The sequence below is a fragment of the Electrophorus electricus genome, chromosome 18, assembly GCF_013358815.1.
Source record: "Electrophorus electricus isolate fEleEle1 chromosome 18, fEleEle1.pri, whole genome shotgun sequence".
In the NCBI taxonomy this organism is placed as follows: domain Eukaryota; kingdom Metazoa; phylum Chordata; class Actinopteri; order Gymnotiformes; family Gymnotidae; genus Electrophorus; species Electrophorus electricus.
Genome location: NC_049552.1, coordinates 1,613,809 through 1,631,072, shown reverse-complemented (window position 1 = coordinate 1,631,072; position 17,264 = coordinate 1,613,809). Strand labels below are relative to the sequence as shown.

Sequence of the window (17,264 nt, the reverse complement as noted above, 5' to 3'; positions counted from 1 at the left end):
ACTGGGTGTGATGTGTTATAGTAAACACTGTGTGTGATGTGTTATAGTAAACACTGTGTATGATGTGTTATAGTAAACACTGTGTGTGATGTGTTATAGTAAACACTGTGTGTGATGTGTTATAGTAAACACTGTGTATGATGTGTTATAGTAAACACTGTGTGTGATGTGTTATAGTAAACACTGTGTGTGATGTGTTATAGTAAACACTGTGTGATGTGTTATAGTAAACACTGTGTGTGATGTGTTATAGTAAACACTGTGTATGATGTGTTATAGTAAACACTGTGTGATGTATTCTAGTAAAACACTGTGTATGATGTGTTATAGTAAACACTGTGTGTGATGTGTTATAGTAAACACTGTGTGTGATGTGTTATAGTAAACACTGTGTATGATGTGTTCTAGTAAAACACTGTGTATGATGTGTTATAGTAAACACTGTGTATGATGTGTTATAGTAAACACTGTGTGTGATGTGTTATAGTAAACACTGTGTGTTGTGTTATAGTAAAACACTTGTATGTTATACTGGGTGTGATGTGTTGTAGTAAGATTGACTTTTATCTATGGAAGACAAAAGCTTACTGAATATACACCACAAACAGAGAAACACGGTGACGACCGTTACAGTGTGGGGAAATGGTCAGCAGCTTCTGATACCCCAGATTACAGATCAGTGAATAACAGAACTACACTCCTATTTTAACACCTTCAGAGTTTCCTAAAGGTAACCAGCATTACTGAATCACAAAATCCAAAACTCCCAGATACAGTGGATTTACCAAGATATGAATAGTTGCTTTATATCATCACTGTATGACAATATTCACTTTATCTCAACTTCCAGCAGTGAAGGTGGTGAGACATCTCACATCTCACAGATGCAGTTTGATTAATGTCTTAAAACACAGCATTTGCACTGGGAGTTCAAAAAGAACAATGTAAGTGAACCTGACTCGCAAAGCTTTAGAGTAATATATGTAGAGTAATATATATTCACAACCACTAGATGGCGCACATTTCATTTGCTTCACGTTTTAGTAACTGGTGCAAAGCAGTAGTTCTGACTGGATGTGTGTTATTCTGTCACATTCAGTGATGTGTTCTTAGAGCAAATGAATGAAGCTGAACGAAGAACAAACACTTAATGTTTATTTATTCAGGGAACAGTTACTGAGAATATAATTTTGTAATATATAAATATGGCTTCCATTTGTAATATCCTGGGTCATAACATCTCTGCTCTGTGTGTGTGGCTACAGGCGTTAAATCCAACAGCTCTGCAGGTCACTGCTGTCGTGCTGTTTTAACATTTCCTGACTAAGAATAAAGTTCATATGCATGTTCAATATGGGTTGTAGGCAGTGAAGACGTGAACATATTTCAAGTGTAACTGAAATATGATTTTTCAATTTCTATTCAGAGTCTTCCCAAATACAATCTGAACCTCCAGGCTTATATAACACACATAACATGATGCTATTTTGGTTTTTAGTTTTGATATGTTAGCATGATCCAAATGAAACTACAACCACAGAGCAGCCAGACCGCTGTGCAAAAGTGTTTCACCAAGTCAGCCAATCAGAGGGCAGGAATATTGCTGCACTATGAGTCTCTAGGTATGGAGAGCCCTGGCACAAAACATCAAGACTATATGGGATCAGTACAGACCAAAAGATGAACTTCCATTAAACACTTTGCTCCGTCTCAGTAAGACGAACACTGCAATACTACACTTATTTCATTTGAAATGCCCACAGAACACTTTACTTTCAAAATTATTGAAAGTAATTATTAAAAAGGCTTTACTTTCAAAATTATTCTTTTAATGATGACTCAGAATTCAACAATAAACTTTTATATAGGTTTATCATATTAGAAGTTATTGATTTCCTGCAAAGCCAACATCTCAGAGGAGAAACATAAGAACAGCAGATACACCTGCTACAGCCTACTGTAAGTCTTTAGCCAAAGGAAATGTATGAATGACTTTAGCTGGAAAACAACTCAAATGCTAAAAGATAATCAAGTAGCATCAGATCTAATATTTCAGCATTCCCATCAACACTGGAAGCTGAGAACTGCTGTGAACGCAGCTAAACCTCCAAATAAATCAAACATGACACCATTTTGGTTGTATTTTTGAAATGTTAGCATGACCCAAATTAAACCACAGAGCAGCCAGACTGGATGGAAAAGTCCCTGTGGTGCCTAAACCAATTTGACCAAGTCAGCCAATGACAGAGCAGCAATAGTGCTGCATCATCAGTCTCTGGGGAAAGTCAGTATGGAGCGACCTGGTATTTACAATCAATACATGGGATCAATACAGGTGACCTTTCATTAAGTGAATTCACCTGTACAGTGAGGTTAACACTGGAATACTGCAGTTAATGCAGTGGAAACATCTAGACAACAGCTGATTGGAATTATTCTCTTTTATAGTTATATAGTCAGTTAAAATTACGTCCAGTAACTACGTATCCTTTTTAAAAAAGCTGAAAGTTCCTTCATTAATTTACAGGTTTATAATGTTAGTAGTTATGTGTATCCTGAAGATTGTCTGTAATTGTCTGTTCTATACTAGATAAAGTTAAAGAATGACAGAATTAATAAATCACTGTTAGAATAAAGGATTACAACTCTGTCTTCTCCATCACCCCTTTGGCTTATTAGAGGTAAAACTCAAAGTGGATTACTGTCCTCCCAGGAGAATTTTCACTGATTTATTTCTATAATTATTTATGTTCCAGCTGCAACTGAAAAACCTCAATTTATCTTAACATGTCATATGTTTTTCTAGCCACTAGATGTCACTGTTACTTAGTTCCATTCCAGTAATTGCTGTACAATATCTGTAACAGAATTTGTTTGTCTAAAAACATTCTGCTATTAAAATAAGTCATTCTCTGGATTGCAAACAATATTTATCTTATGGAACAAAGTCATTCATAAGGGAGCAAACCCAAATGAGTTAGAATTCATTTATCTGCTTAGCATACAGACACTGAGAGCTCTTATTTCTTATCTCTGTGCTTCAGTAGAGAGGAGCTCCATGTGACAGCACCCAAGCTCATAATGACAGTGTGGACACTGTGGGGATGCAGACGTTAGAGTCTGTAGCTCTGCAGTAGCTCCTGTGAGGATGCAGACGTTAGAGTCTGTAGCTCTGCAGTAGCTCCTGTGAGGATGCAGACGTTAGAGTCTGTAGCTCTGCAGTAGCTCCTGTGAGGATGCAGACATTAGAGTCTGCAGCTCTGCAGTAGCTCCTGTGAGGATGTAGACGTTAGAGTCTGTAGCTCTGCAGTAGCTCCTGTGAGGTTGCAGACGTTAGAGTCTGTAGCTCTGCAGCAGCTCCTGTGAGGATGCAGACGTTAGAGTCTGTAGCTCTGCAGCAGCTCCTGTGAGGATGCAGACGTTACAGTCTGTAGCTCTGCAGTAGCTCCTGTGAGGTTGCAGACGTTAGAGTCTGTAGCTCTGCAGCAGCTCCTGTGAGGTTGCAGACGTTAGAGTCTGTAGCTCTGCAGAAGGTCCTGTGAGGATGCAGACGTTAGAGTCTGTAGCTCTGCAGCAGCTCCTGTGAGGTTGCAGACGTTAGAGTCTGTAGCTCTGCAGGACGTCCGGGTTGTCGTGCTGTTTTAGCAGTTTGTCGCTGTGGACTCCTGGGACGTGAATGTGCGCTGTAGGCCTCAGTTTGGGAAGCATCCTCATTAATATGCATTTCAGTGATCTGATGATCAGACACTTGGGTTGAAAGATTCTTTACTGACTGTGACAATCTGAGTGCAACATCGCTGAACAAGGAGGGAGACGTGAGTGATGGAGGCAGTGATAGAAGTTATTAAAGAAAAATGACAAAACACTTAGAGAAGCATCTAAGCAGTTAGTGGAGTGAACTAGAGAGTCTTGTATACAAGTCTCCAAAGACATGGAAGCACGCTAAGCTTTAGTGCTGGAGACGAACACCTGTGGAGGTTCAGTAGGGGAGAAGGTGATGATCGGTAAACTGGTGATGGTGAACGGGGAAGTAGTTGTGAAGTGTGTTTGGATTCCTAGCTGGGTGCCGACCAGGGTGAGATATTAAACAAACACCGTGAGGAACTTCTGGTATGTGATGTGCAGTGTGGTAAACTGGGCACAATCAGGTTAAACCAGTTTGGAAAAATCCCGACAGCTCCACCACTGTGGTCACACACACAGTGCCAAATATGCACTGCATTGTATCAGCTAACACGCATGTCTGAAAATACACACACACCATGAAGAATCAGGAAACAAAGAAATTCCTCACATTTGTTTTCAGTAAAATAGTTTATACATGGAAGTTTAGAATGGAAAACATTAAAAAAAAAAAATTGGTTATAAATTTTAAGTGGGGCCACAAAAAATAACAAATCATGAAATAAAACTGAGTTCAATAATTACCCAACAAGTAAGACTTTAATTAACATTGTAACTGACAATTTTATCCAAAGCAACTTACAAATATCACTGAACACAACTAGAGGGTTAAGGGCCTTGCTAATGAGCAGCAGCCTGGTGAGGCTTGAACTGGCAACCTACCAATTACTAATCAAGTACCGTAACCACTGAGCTACTACTACCGTTCATACAACACCATCAAATGACAAGGAGACAGATTATGCACTCCAAATAGGTAATTCTGTTCAAATGAAAATGTAGTGCTGTATTAATATAGCTTCAGCCAAAAAACGTGAACTTTTATCTTTTCATTTAATCCTGGGACCACCAATAAAGGCCTTGTTTGATTACAGTTAAAGAGGACATCACTGTCACCAATGTGATATGATGTTTAATCATCATTGGAGGCCTCAAACCTTCAGAACAGTTGGATATGACAAATGAGGCTGAACTTCAAAGCCAAACAAAATGTGAGACCATTTTGGTTTCTGTTTTGAAATATTAGCGTAATCCAAAAGAAACTACAACCACAGAGCAGCCTGACCGCTGTGGAAAAGTCCCTGTTTTGCCTAAACCATTTTCACCAAGTCAGCCAATGACAGAGCAGCAATAGTGCTGCATCATCAGTCTCTGGGGAAATCAGTATGGAGGGTTTAGCCACAATGAATTAATTCTGTAAGAGATCAATACAGACCCGAAGCTGTGATCAAATAATGAAATATAACACACACACACACACACACACACACACACATACACACACACACACAATATATATATATATATGTGTGTGTGTGTGTGTGTGTGTGTGTGTGTGTGTGTGTGTGTGTGTGTGAAGGAGGAGGTCAGTGTGTATGTGTGTGTGCGGGAGGGGGTCAGTGTTGTGTTTGTGTGTGAGGGAGGAGGTCAGTGTGTGTGTGAGGGAGGGGGTCAGTGTGCGTGTGTGACGGAGGAGGTCAGTGTGTGGGTGTGTGTGTGTGAGGAAGGGGGTCAGTGTGTGTTTGAGGGAGGAGGTCAGTGTGTGTGTGTGTGTGTGTGTGTGTGTGTGTGTGTGTGTGTGTGTGAGGGAGGGGGTCAGTGTGTGTCTGTGTGTGTGTGTGTGTGTGAGGGAGGAGGTCAGTGTGTGTGTGTGTGTGTGTGTGTGTGTGTGTGTGAGGGAGGGGGTCAGTGTGTGTGTGTGTGAGGGAGGGGGTCAGTGTGTGTGTGAGGGAGGAGCTCAGTGTGTGTGTGTGTGTGAGGGACGAGGTCAGTGAGTATGTGTGAGGGAGGGGGTCAGTGTGTGTGTGTGAGGGAGGAGGTCAGTGTGTGTGTGTGAGGTAGGGGGTCTATGGCATGGTGTCACATAAAATGTTGGCTTATAATTTTTTCTTAAGTGCTAAACTGCATGAATCAAACAATCTGTGAATGTTGTCAATTACATATGAGCAAAACAAACATTTTTGCACAACAGCGAAAGTTTTTCCACAGCTTGCAAATCAGTCTCCATTCATGACCTTTCTGCAAAACAGTAGACGCAGTGATCATTCAAAAATACAGAATCACATGAAAGTGTCTGATCAAGCAAATCACAACAAAATGGCTGCAATTCCAACCCCAGTGTCTGTTGAATTTCTACCTCCATATTCCCCCTCAGCCCTATTGAGGAATTATTTTCTGTCTGGATCACCAAGTATATGATCACCATCTCTATGGCCAAATGGCAGTTTTAGAGGTTAAGACGGAGATGTGTAGGGCAATCCCAGCATCAGCCTGCCAGGGATGGATCAGACATGTAGGGTAATCCCAGTATCACACTGCCAGGGCTGGATCAGACATGTATTATAGTACTAAATTATATGATGTACTGTGTTTTCTCATTCTTGTATGTCACTGTGTTGGACCATCAGTGTGTGTCTGATGATTGTACTGTAACTGAGTCATGGTGGATTACAGTAGGTTTCCTTTAACATCATCTAGTAGTACGTTCACATCCATAACACTCTAGAACCGACCACAGGTTGTGATCTGCATCTATGAGACGTGTGGTTGGTGTTTCGTCTTTAAATGGTTCATGAATGCTTGTATGTGTTTACTCTTGAACTGCTGTGTGTTTACTGTTTGACTGAGTTATGCAGTTATACAGTATTTATTGTTTAAGTTGAAGTAGAGAGTTTTGTATAGAGGTGAGGAGTTTGGCAAGATGTTTTAATGTTTCACAGGCTGTGCTGGCTGGTCAGAGAATGTGGTTACTGTTTTGACCAACGTGATTAAGTGTCTGAGAAAAACTAACTTCTTAAACTCCTGGTTCATGATTTTGTTTCAGTCTTCAGGCACATTATTCAGTAGTTACTGTGAATTATTCAGTAATCACACTGAACCAAATACAGCACATGTAGGTACAAGAGTGAGTGGTGAGGGTCTGGACCAAGCAGTGAGTTCTGGGCATTTAAGGTTTAAATGCAAACAGTCTGTGCGTCTGTCTGGACTGCAAAAAATAACCTTAATGACCAAAGTGCTTTATAAGGACGAATACACAGACTTGTTAAGCTTCATTCATTTGTGTAGTGATGAGGATGAGAATTTTCTGTTGCCAGAAAAGGTGTGATAGAAAGGAAATCAATTTTGCAGCAACCTGGTCGATAATGGCAGCACTCTGTGTGGTACAGACATTATATCTGTGTGTGGGACAGACACATTATATCTGTGTGGTACAGACACATTATATCTGTGTGTGGGACAGACACATTATATCTGTGTGGTACAGACATTATATCTGTGTGTGGGACAGACACATTATATCTGTGTGTGGGACAGACACATTATATCTGTGTGGTACAGACACATTATATCTGTGTTGGACAGACACATTATATCTGTGTGGGACAGACACATTATATCTGTGTGTAGTACAGACACATTATATCTGTGTGTGGTATAGACACATTATATCTGTGTGTGGGACAGACACATTATATCTGTGTGTGGGACTTACACATTATATCTGTGTGTGGGACAGACACATTATATTTGTCTGGTACAGACACATTATATTTGTGTGTGGGACAGACACATTATATCCGTGTGGGAGAGACACGTTATATCTGTGTGTGGTACAGACATATTATATCCGTATGTGGTACAGACACATTATATCCGTGTTGGATACACACATTATATCTGTGTGTGGTACAGACACATTATATCTGTGTGTGGGACAGACACATTATATCTGTGTTGGATACACACATTATATCTGTGTGTGGTACAGACACATTATATCTGTGTTATACAGACACATATCTGTGTGTGGGAGAGACACATTATATCTGTGTGTGGTACAGACACATTATATCTGTGTGTGGGACAGACACATTATATCTGTGTGTGGTACAGACACATTATATCTGTGTGTGGGAGAGACACATTATATCTGTGTAGGATACACACATTATATCTGTGTGTGGTACAGACACATTATATTTGTGTTATACAGACACATTATATCTGTGTTATACAGACACATTATATCTCTGTGGTACAGACACGTTATATCCGTGTGGGAGAGACACGTTATATCTGTCTATAATGTCAGGATAGCTCTGATCTCTAGGCCTCAGTGTGGACAGCCCTGTTATATAAGAATAAACGCTGATGGCTCATGTCCTGCTTATTCAGGTACTGTATATTTGAAGCATCAGCTGATCAGATACTTGGTACAGAGCTACTGACTCTAGCAGTGACAACAATCTGAGGAGACAAGTAACAAGGAACGTCTGAGAGGGAAAAACATGACCACATACACAAGGTATAGTGTGGTTAAACTGGTTAAACTGGGTACAGACAGGTCAAACTGGTTTGGTGAAATCCCAAGAACACCATCACAGTCAGATGTAAAAGGTCAAATCTGTGCAGCATTGTATCAGCAAGCGTCTGAACACAGACACACGTATCCCTGAGACACCAGGAAATAAACATTTTATTGTTCAGTTCTTTTTAAACTCTCAGTATTAGGGTGCCATGAATAAATAGTTAAATGTATTGTTTTATTCTCATAATCTCATAACTACTTATACTCTGTTTTAATTCCAGCCCACACCACTGACAGCGAAAGAGTCAGGAAGAAGTAACAGCATCATCTTAAATTTCACCCTAGGACTACACACACACCTTAGGATTACACACACACACATTAGGACTACACACACACCTTAGGACTACACACACACACACACCTTAGGACTACACACACACCTTAGGACTACACACACACACCTTAGGACTACACACACACACATTAGGACTACACACACACACACCTTAGGACTACACACACACACCTTAGGACCACACACACCTTAGGACTACACACACACACACACCTTAGGACTACACACACACCTTAGGACTACACACATATCTTAGGACTACACACACACCTTAGGACCACACACACCTTAGGACTACACACACACACACACCTTAGGACTACACACACACACCTTAGGACTACACACACAGACCTTAGGACTACACACACACCTTAGGACCACACATACACACCTTAGGACCACACACACACACCTTAGGACTACACACACACACCTTAGGACTACACACACACAGACCTTAGGACTACACACACACCTTAGGACCACACACACACACCTTAGGACTAAACACACACACCTTAGGACTACACACACACCTTAGGACTACACACACCTTAGGACTTTATAAATTTTGCTCAAATTTTAAGCAGGACGCTCATTTCTCTAATTAAATTTGTGATATTTCCTCTTTTCAGGTTCCTCTGAATATGCTTTACAGAAGCTTGTTGTCTATTCACACCCAAAACATTTATAGGAGAAACATCTGAGTCAGCTGGGGCTTCTGTAAGGGGGTTATGCTGCACACATTCACACACTGGCAAGATACACAAATATAAAATGTTTGTACTGACACTGGAATTTCTCAGATAATCTTATATATTACTCAGGACATTATTATGAAATATTGTAAATTCATGCACTTTTTAATATTGGTGTAAGAGCATGGTGTAGAATCTTCAGTAAAGTTTCGATGACCCTTATAGAGACATCCGATGATCAGCAAAAATCTCTCACATGTCATAACGTCTGTGTTCATGATTTAGCTATAAGAAAAACTCCAGACAGGACTAGTGTTTATTGGAGTTTACTCCCAACAGGACTAGTGTTTATTGGAGTTTACTCCCAACAGGACTAGTGTTTATTGGAGTTTACTCCCAACAGGACTAGTGTTTATTGGAGGTTATTCTAGAAAAGAGTGGTGTTTATGGAAGGTTACTCCAGATAGTGTGCATTGTTTATTTATTATTTTCTGCCTTAGCTGAAGCTCAGATGAGTTGTCAGGAGCCATTCAAACCTTTTCTCAATATAGATAAAAATAATGGCCTGTAAATTAACTGAAACTCATAAGGACCCCATAATATCAGGCAAACTGTAAAGCTCTGTGAAGCAACCGCTTTATGGGATAGTGCCATAAACAGTTTAAGGTTTATGTTTATTGTATTCAACAAAAAGACCAAGCACAAAATGATATAAGAGCTTCTAAATATGCAGATGTTTTCATAACATGTGGAGTCATGTGCATTCATGTGAGTCCAATTCTCATTTCAGTTGTCGCTGTGATATGAAACTTCAACCACAGATTAAAAAGTAGAAACCTCAGATTTACAAAACTGTTGAGACTAACGCCAAACCTCCAAACTTGCATAACCATCACATCATCTTGCTTTTGTTTTGAAGGGTTAGCATGAATAAACATGAAACCAATCATGAACCAATAACAAACCAATCAAACCAGTGGGAAAACATCCCCGTCATGCCAAAAACACATATTCACCAATGACAGTGTAGCAAAGTGATTGCATCATCAGTCTCTGGGGAAAGTTCAGTATGAAGATCTCTGGCACAAACCATGAACACTGCAGTGTGTTCTTTAACACAGGTCATAAAAACAGACATAAAATTAATATAAACTGTTAAGAATGAAAGTAACACTGCAGGTGCAGGTGAGCGAAGGTTTGTAAGGAAAACTTCCATGGGGGCTTTCAGTTTCAAGTGGAAAAACAGGTGCACTGGGGTGTACTGTCATAGACAAAACTAAATACTTGACAAATTATTTATTTTCCCTTTGAATTAGAAGGCCCCCCCGATTGAAGTTTTCCTGAAACTGACCTCTAGCAAGATAAAATTTCAAGGTACAATTTCAAACATGTATGCCAGAATTTTCTGAGTGTACAGCCTCCCTCTTTCTACTGTTAAAAGCCAGTGGGAGAAACACTTGGACGTAGAGTTGGGTGATGATATGGGAAACAATATGACACCATATACACTCTTCCTCTTTCTGTGTCAGACAGCTTGAGACAACTCAAAATTCCACATCACGCTCACTGGAACAAAGTTGAGCTGTGTGCAGTTTATATGCAGTACATGTGTACTTGCATCTTGAGATAAGTGTATACTGGTTCCTTACCTTTTTTATATATCAATTTATTATTGATATATTAGCATGTGCAGCGTCTGTAATCTGTACTATGTGTGCAATTTTTGTCGCTGTTTTAACCATCACTGATTAGCCTTTTTTTCTTGATATGCATAAAACGTGAAAAATGTGTAAAGCAATTGTGTTTTATTGTGTTACACTAAAATGGTGACAGTTGCTTTATGCACTACTGTATGTGCTGTAGTGTTCAGGTCTATGGTGTGGTAGAATGGTATAGTATAGTAAATACTAAAATGGATGAACACATTCCCAGTGCAAACCCTCCATGTGAGAAGTGGAAACTGTTTATTGAGGATTGTAAAATATAGAATCAAACATGATGTGAACACAAAAGAAAGCACTCTTATCTATGTCCCATTAACTTCTACCATATCAGCAGTGAATGGACTGTGATGCTATGCACTTAAAACATGCTGGTACTTTGTTCACTGAATACATATTTCACTGAGCTCACTGACAACAGGAGTGTATCATGAGGAAGTTCAATTAGTGCAGATGTGTTTCAGAACAAGCACTTCCTCCAAAGATCCGCTACATACAAAAAGAAACCCAAAGCTCAGTAGGACGGTTCTGATCCTGGTCTCATCCTGTACTGGACCTGCAGTGTCAGATGATGAGAAAAAACACTAAACTGTACAGTTCTGTGACTAAATACATAAGGGTTACAGATCTGAGGCCCCTTATACTCATAACAGACAGCATGTCATTATTATACCCATAACAGACAGCATGCCATTATTATACCCATAACAGACAGTATGTCATTATTATACCCATAACAGACAGCATGTCATTATTATACCCATAACAGACAGCATGCCATTATTATACCCATAACAGACAGCATGCCATTATTATACCCATAACAGACAGCATGCCATTATTATACCCATAACAGACAGCATGCCATTATTATACCCATAACAGACAGCATGCCATTAACAGTACTGATGTTTAAGAGGGAAACATGTCAACTAGAGTACCACTGAATAGTAGAAATGTCCAATATTATGCAAAAAAAATGCAAACAAATCTAAAGAATAAAATAATTTTTAAAAAGATATTACAGGTGTAGACAGAGATCAAATAAATGATAAATGAATGCTGTTTAATTTCAGTAAATATCTGAAGAAGCGCATTTAGCTTGAAACATTGGACTTTAAAGGAGACGACTAAGAGTGTGTAGGACTAAGAGTGTGTAGGACTAAGAGTGTGTAGGACACGACTAAGAGTGTGTAGGACTAAGAGTGTGTAGGGCACGACTAAGAGTGTGTAGGGCACGACTAAGAGTGTGTAGGGCACGACTAAGAGTGTGTAGGGCTAAGAGTGTGTAGGACTAAGAGTGTGTAGGGCACGACTAAGAGTGTGTAGGACTAAGAGTGTGTAGGACTAAGAGTGTGTAGGGCACGACTAAGAGTGTGTAGGACTAAGAGTGTGTAGGACACTTTTCTTCAGTTTTATCATGTAAAACTGAAATGATGATGAAACTATTACATCCATCTGGAAGCTTCATTGTGACAACCTGCCAAATCTTCAAAATGTTTGTTAAAAATTTAATTTGTATTTCTACAATGATGGAAATGTGGTACTAAATGGAAAAACAAGGGTTACTGTTTAATTATGTACAGAGATCAGTGATGTGATGTGATGTGATGTGGTGTGTGTGTGTGTGTGTTTGGAGAGGGCTCTAAGGATTCTACAGGTTGGTTTGTTTGCTGACAGCACCATAACCATAAGATCAACCCATGAGGTTTAATGAGATAATACAGCATTATCTCAGCATTAACACAGTCTCTCCTTCACCTTAGTAAGGTCTTGAGGATTTCCTCTTGTAGTAGATGAATCCAGCAGCTGATAGGATGATCCCCAACACCAACCCTGAAGCTCCAATAGCAACCTTGTTCCTCTCAGACTCAGGAAGAGTCGGGTCTGTGGAATGGGAGAGTTTATGATTAAAGATCATATATGGAAGGTACAGTGCATCCAGAAAGTATTCACAGCGCTTCACTTTTTCCACATTTTGTTATGTCACAGCCTTATTCCAAAATTGATTAAATTCATTTTTTCCCTCAAAATTCTACACTCACACACACACACACACACACACACACACACACAATAGCCCATAATGACAAAGTGGAAAAAGTTTGTTTGGAATGTTTGCAAATGTATTAAAATAAAAAAACAAAACAGTCACATGTACATAAGTATTAACAGCCTTTGCTCAGTACTTTGTTGAAGCACCTTTGGCAGCAATTACAGCGTCAAGTCTTTTTGAGTATGATGCTACAAGCTTGACACACCTATTTCTGGGCAGTTTGTCCCATTCTTCTTTGCAGAACCTCTCAAGCTTCATCAGGTTGGATGGGGAGCGTCGGGGGCACAGCCATTTTCAGATCTCTCCAGAGATGTTCAATCGGGTTCAAGTCCGGGTTCTGGCTGGGCCACTCGAACATTCACAGTGTTGTCCTGAAGCCACTCCTTTGTTATCTGTGTGCTTAGGATCGTTGTTCTGTTGGAAGTTGAACCTTCGCCCCAGTCTGAGGTCCAGAGTGCTCTGGAGCAGGTTTTCTTCAAGGATGTCTCTGTACATTGCTGCATTCATCTTTCCTTTGACCCTGAAAAGTCTCCCAGTTCCTGCTGCCAAAAAACAACCCCACAGCATGATGCTGCCACCACCGTACTTCACTGTAGGGATGGTATTGGCCAGGTGATGGGCAGTGCCTGGTTTCCTCCAGACATGACGCTTGGCATTCAGGCCAAAGAGTTCAATCTTTGTTTCATCAGACCAGGTAATTTTGTTTCTCATGGTCTGAGAGTCCTTCAGGTGCCTTTTTGCAAACTCCAAGTGGGCTGTCCTGTGCCTTTTATTGAGGAGTGGCTTTCGTCTGTCCACTCTACCATACAGGCCTGATTGGTGGAGTGCTGTAGAAATGGCTGTCTTTCTGGAAGGTTCTCCTCTCTCTATGCTGAAGCTCTGTCAGAGTGACCCTTGGGTTCTTGGTCACCTCCCTGACTAAGGCCCTTCTACCCTGATCATTCAGCTTGGCCGGGCGGCCAGCTCTAGGGAGAGTCCTGGTGGATCCAAACTTCTTCTATTTATGAATGATGGAGGCCACTGTGCTCATTAGGACCTTCAATGCTGCAGAAATTTTTTGTACCCTTCCCACAATCTGTGCCTCTATACAATCCTGTCTTGGAGGTCTACAGACAAGTCCTTGGACTTTATGGCTTGGTTGTGCTCTGACATGTACTGCCAACTATGGGACCTTATATAGACAAATCATATCCAATCAAGTGCATTTACCGCAGGTGGACTCCAATCAAGTTTTAAAACAACTGCAGGATGATCAGTGGAAACACGATGCACCTGAGCTCAGTGTTGAGTGTCATGGCAAAGGCTATTAATACTTATGTACATGTGAGTTTTGGGGTTTTTTTATGTAAAAAAAATGTATTTTTAATACATTTGCAAAAATTCCAAACAAACTTTTTTCACTTTGTCATTATGATGTGGGTGTGTCTGCGCGCGTGTGTGTGTGTGTGTGTGTGTGTGTGTGTGTGTGTGTGTGTGTGTGTGTGTGTGTAGAATTTTGAGGGAAAAAATGAATTTAATCCATTTTGGAATAAGGCTGTAACATAACAAAATGTGGAAAAAGTGAAGCGCTGTGAGTACTTTCTGGATGAACTGTACATTATACAGCATGGACAGTCTGATTCATCAGGCCCCCTTATGCTGAGGGCTGATGAATGAGTCATAGCAGGTATGTCCAATATTATATTCCCTGTGTTATCCCTTTATAAGGTACACCTGCTATCCATGGAGCGACTCTACATCTGTGCCCAGTACTGTTCCATACTCTGGCTGTGGAGGCAGGAGCTTTGTCAGGTGTTGTATGTCAGACTGAAAGAGAGTCCAGATGAATCACTGGGTAATGACAATGAAACCACTCCTGGTGCCATTACTGTTCTACTGTGCTACTGTACTAATAAACTACTGTTCTACTGTGCTAATAAACGACTGTTCTACTGTGCTACTGTACTAATAAACTACTGTTCTACTGCGCTACTGTACTAATAAACTACTGTTCTACTGTACTAATAAACTACTGTTCTACTGTGCTACTGTACTAATAAACGACTGTTCTACTGTGCTACTGTACTAATAAACTACTGTTCTACTGTGCTACTGTACTAATAAACTACTGTTCTACTGTACTCTGGACTCAGCTGACTGACTGGACTGTTCCCAGTGCACATTGTGTTTATCGGTCTCTTTTATGAGTGATCTGGAGTCGTCCTAACGGTAGGTGTTAGCTGGATGTTCTAATACACATGTAGACTGTAAACATGTTTGCTGTTTATGCAAGCAATTACAAATGCAGCATAAATTATTTATATGCATTTACATAAAAACACATACAGACATCTGCTGTCTTTTATAAAAACAGGACATTAAAGAAAGAGGCCACTGGAAACAAAGCACTGGACAGCTGCACCTTATGAACTGGCAATTCAGTGCCAGTTACTGCAGTTTAGTCTAATATGACGTAATAGTTCTCACCCCAGTCGTACACCATGGGTTTCTGGAAGCTGGCGTGCTCCACCACACAGGAGATCTTCTCCCCAGATTTGGGTGTGTACTCTAGGTGGGAGTGGATCTGGTAGTACCAGTCTCCATCCGCCAGCTCCTCAGTGGCCGTCACATCAGAGGTCACTGGTTCTCCATCTCTGAGCCAGGACACTTTGATTTTCTTTGGGTAGAAGTTGTACGCACTGTACATCAGCATAGCTGGTTGACTGCCACTGGCCTGCTTCAATGACATCAGGTTAACATTTGGCTAACTGCAGAAATAAACACATCCACATACACACAGCATTAATATTCATTTTAGTTATTCAATCTTTATGACTTCTATAAAAGACAACAGAATGAAAACAATAACATCATTTTCAGATAAATGAAAATATTAAGATTGTCTGAATGTACAAAATGACTCAGTGTATGACTGTGGGCTCACCTGTCTTATCCATTATATGTGAGTAGTAGATCTCAGCGTTGTGTTTACAGAAAGCCTCACCCCAGCTTGCTCTGTTTGTACAACTGCTGTATCATTGTTCCATAGCTCTGCATTATGGATGCCAAGCTTAGTGTATCGCACAAACTTGCCCACTGTGCTGTTGAACTGCATGACCTCTATCTTATTGAAAATGTATGAATCTATATACACCATGTCATTCCCTGGAGCTGTACAAACACTGGCTTCTCCTCTCACTGTAATATCCACCTGATAATGAACAAATGTATAATCACCATAACAGTACTCACATTAGGATATTTATTACCTCTCATGAAATAGTTTTTAGTTTAAAAAATAGTTTTTTAAAATAACAAACTTACTCATTGTGTCAATATGTAGGAATAATTCAACAACAAGGACACTCCAGAGCTTTGCCATTGTTTCTGTCTGAGTTTAAAATCTACTGAGAGAAGTCCGTGTGGAACAGCTTCTCTCAAACAGCATTGTGGTTAAACTGACCAATCACACACTAGAGGGGTGGAGCCTCATCTCTTACCAGGTAACATGGTTTTCATCAAGGCTCTGACAAACATCTTAAGATAATGTTGTGTTAATGAGAGCTCTATACACTGATCTTTGATCTTTATAATGTGACTTTCAGGAACATTCTAATTGTAGCTGTGGGACAAAACCTGTTTATGATTTCTTACTGTGTTGACTTTCAGGAAAACTCACAAATCCTCCATACCATTGCGAAGTCTGAATATAGGGCATCTAGGTCTAACCACCCCGATGCTGCTGAGATGTTATCTGCATATTACCAGCCTTTCCTAATGTGTGTGAGCTGCTTCCTGTTCTGGTGGCTCTGCTACTGTTGTTGAGTAGCCTGTGGAGAAATTCATCTGCTAGACTATTCAAGATTTATTTACATTGGTCACTAGCAATCAATATAAAATAAAATATTAACAGTAATCAATTAAATCTGAAGTTATACTTCTTTAGCAAATTAACTTTAGTATCTAACTCAGAACTAGAGAAAAATGCAGAGAAAAATGATCAGGGTGATATTCTCTCTACTTGTATTTTATATAGCAGTCTCTGGCATCTCCTACCTAGGGCTGGCCTGTGTACAAAATCATCCTTATGTAGTAACCCTGTATGTATATCTGGCCCTATTGATTAGTGGGTAGATTTAAACAGCATGCTCCAAAGCCAAGATTTAGGTGTACATGTGTAAAAACACATGCAAAGTGATGACACACACACAAAAAATGTAAGAATTAATATTGCTCT

General features: G+C 40.1%; 2 protein-coding genes across 2 annotated transcripts in view; both read right to left on the bottom strand.

Moving 5' to 3' along the window:
* LOC113568078 (H-2 class II histocompatibility antigen, A-U alpha chain-like) overlaps nt 1-17,264 on the bottom strand; it is a 71,340-nt gene that overhangs the window by 44,062 nt on the left and 10,014 nt on the right. The gene's annotated exons all lie outside the window — the stretch shown is intronic.
* LOC118242943 (rano class II histocompatibility antigen, A beta chain-like) lies at nt 12,449-15,786 on the bottom strand. Its single transcript, XM_035536122.1, has 3 exons — nt 15,515-15,786; nt 12,754-12,879; nt 12,449-12,472 (listed from the first exon to the last, which is right to left on the bottom strand). The coding sequence occupies exons 1-2, from the start codon at nt 15,774-15,776 to the stop codon at nt 12,755-12,757; spliced, it is 387 nt and encodes a 128-aa protein (XP_035392015.1). The 5' UTR covers nt 15,777-15,786; the 3' UTR covers nt 12,449-12,472; nt 12,754.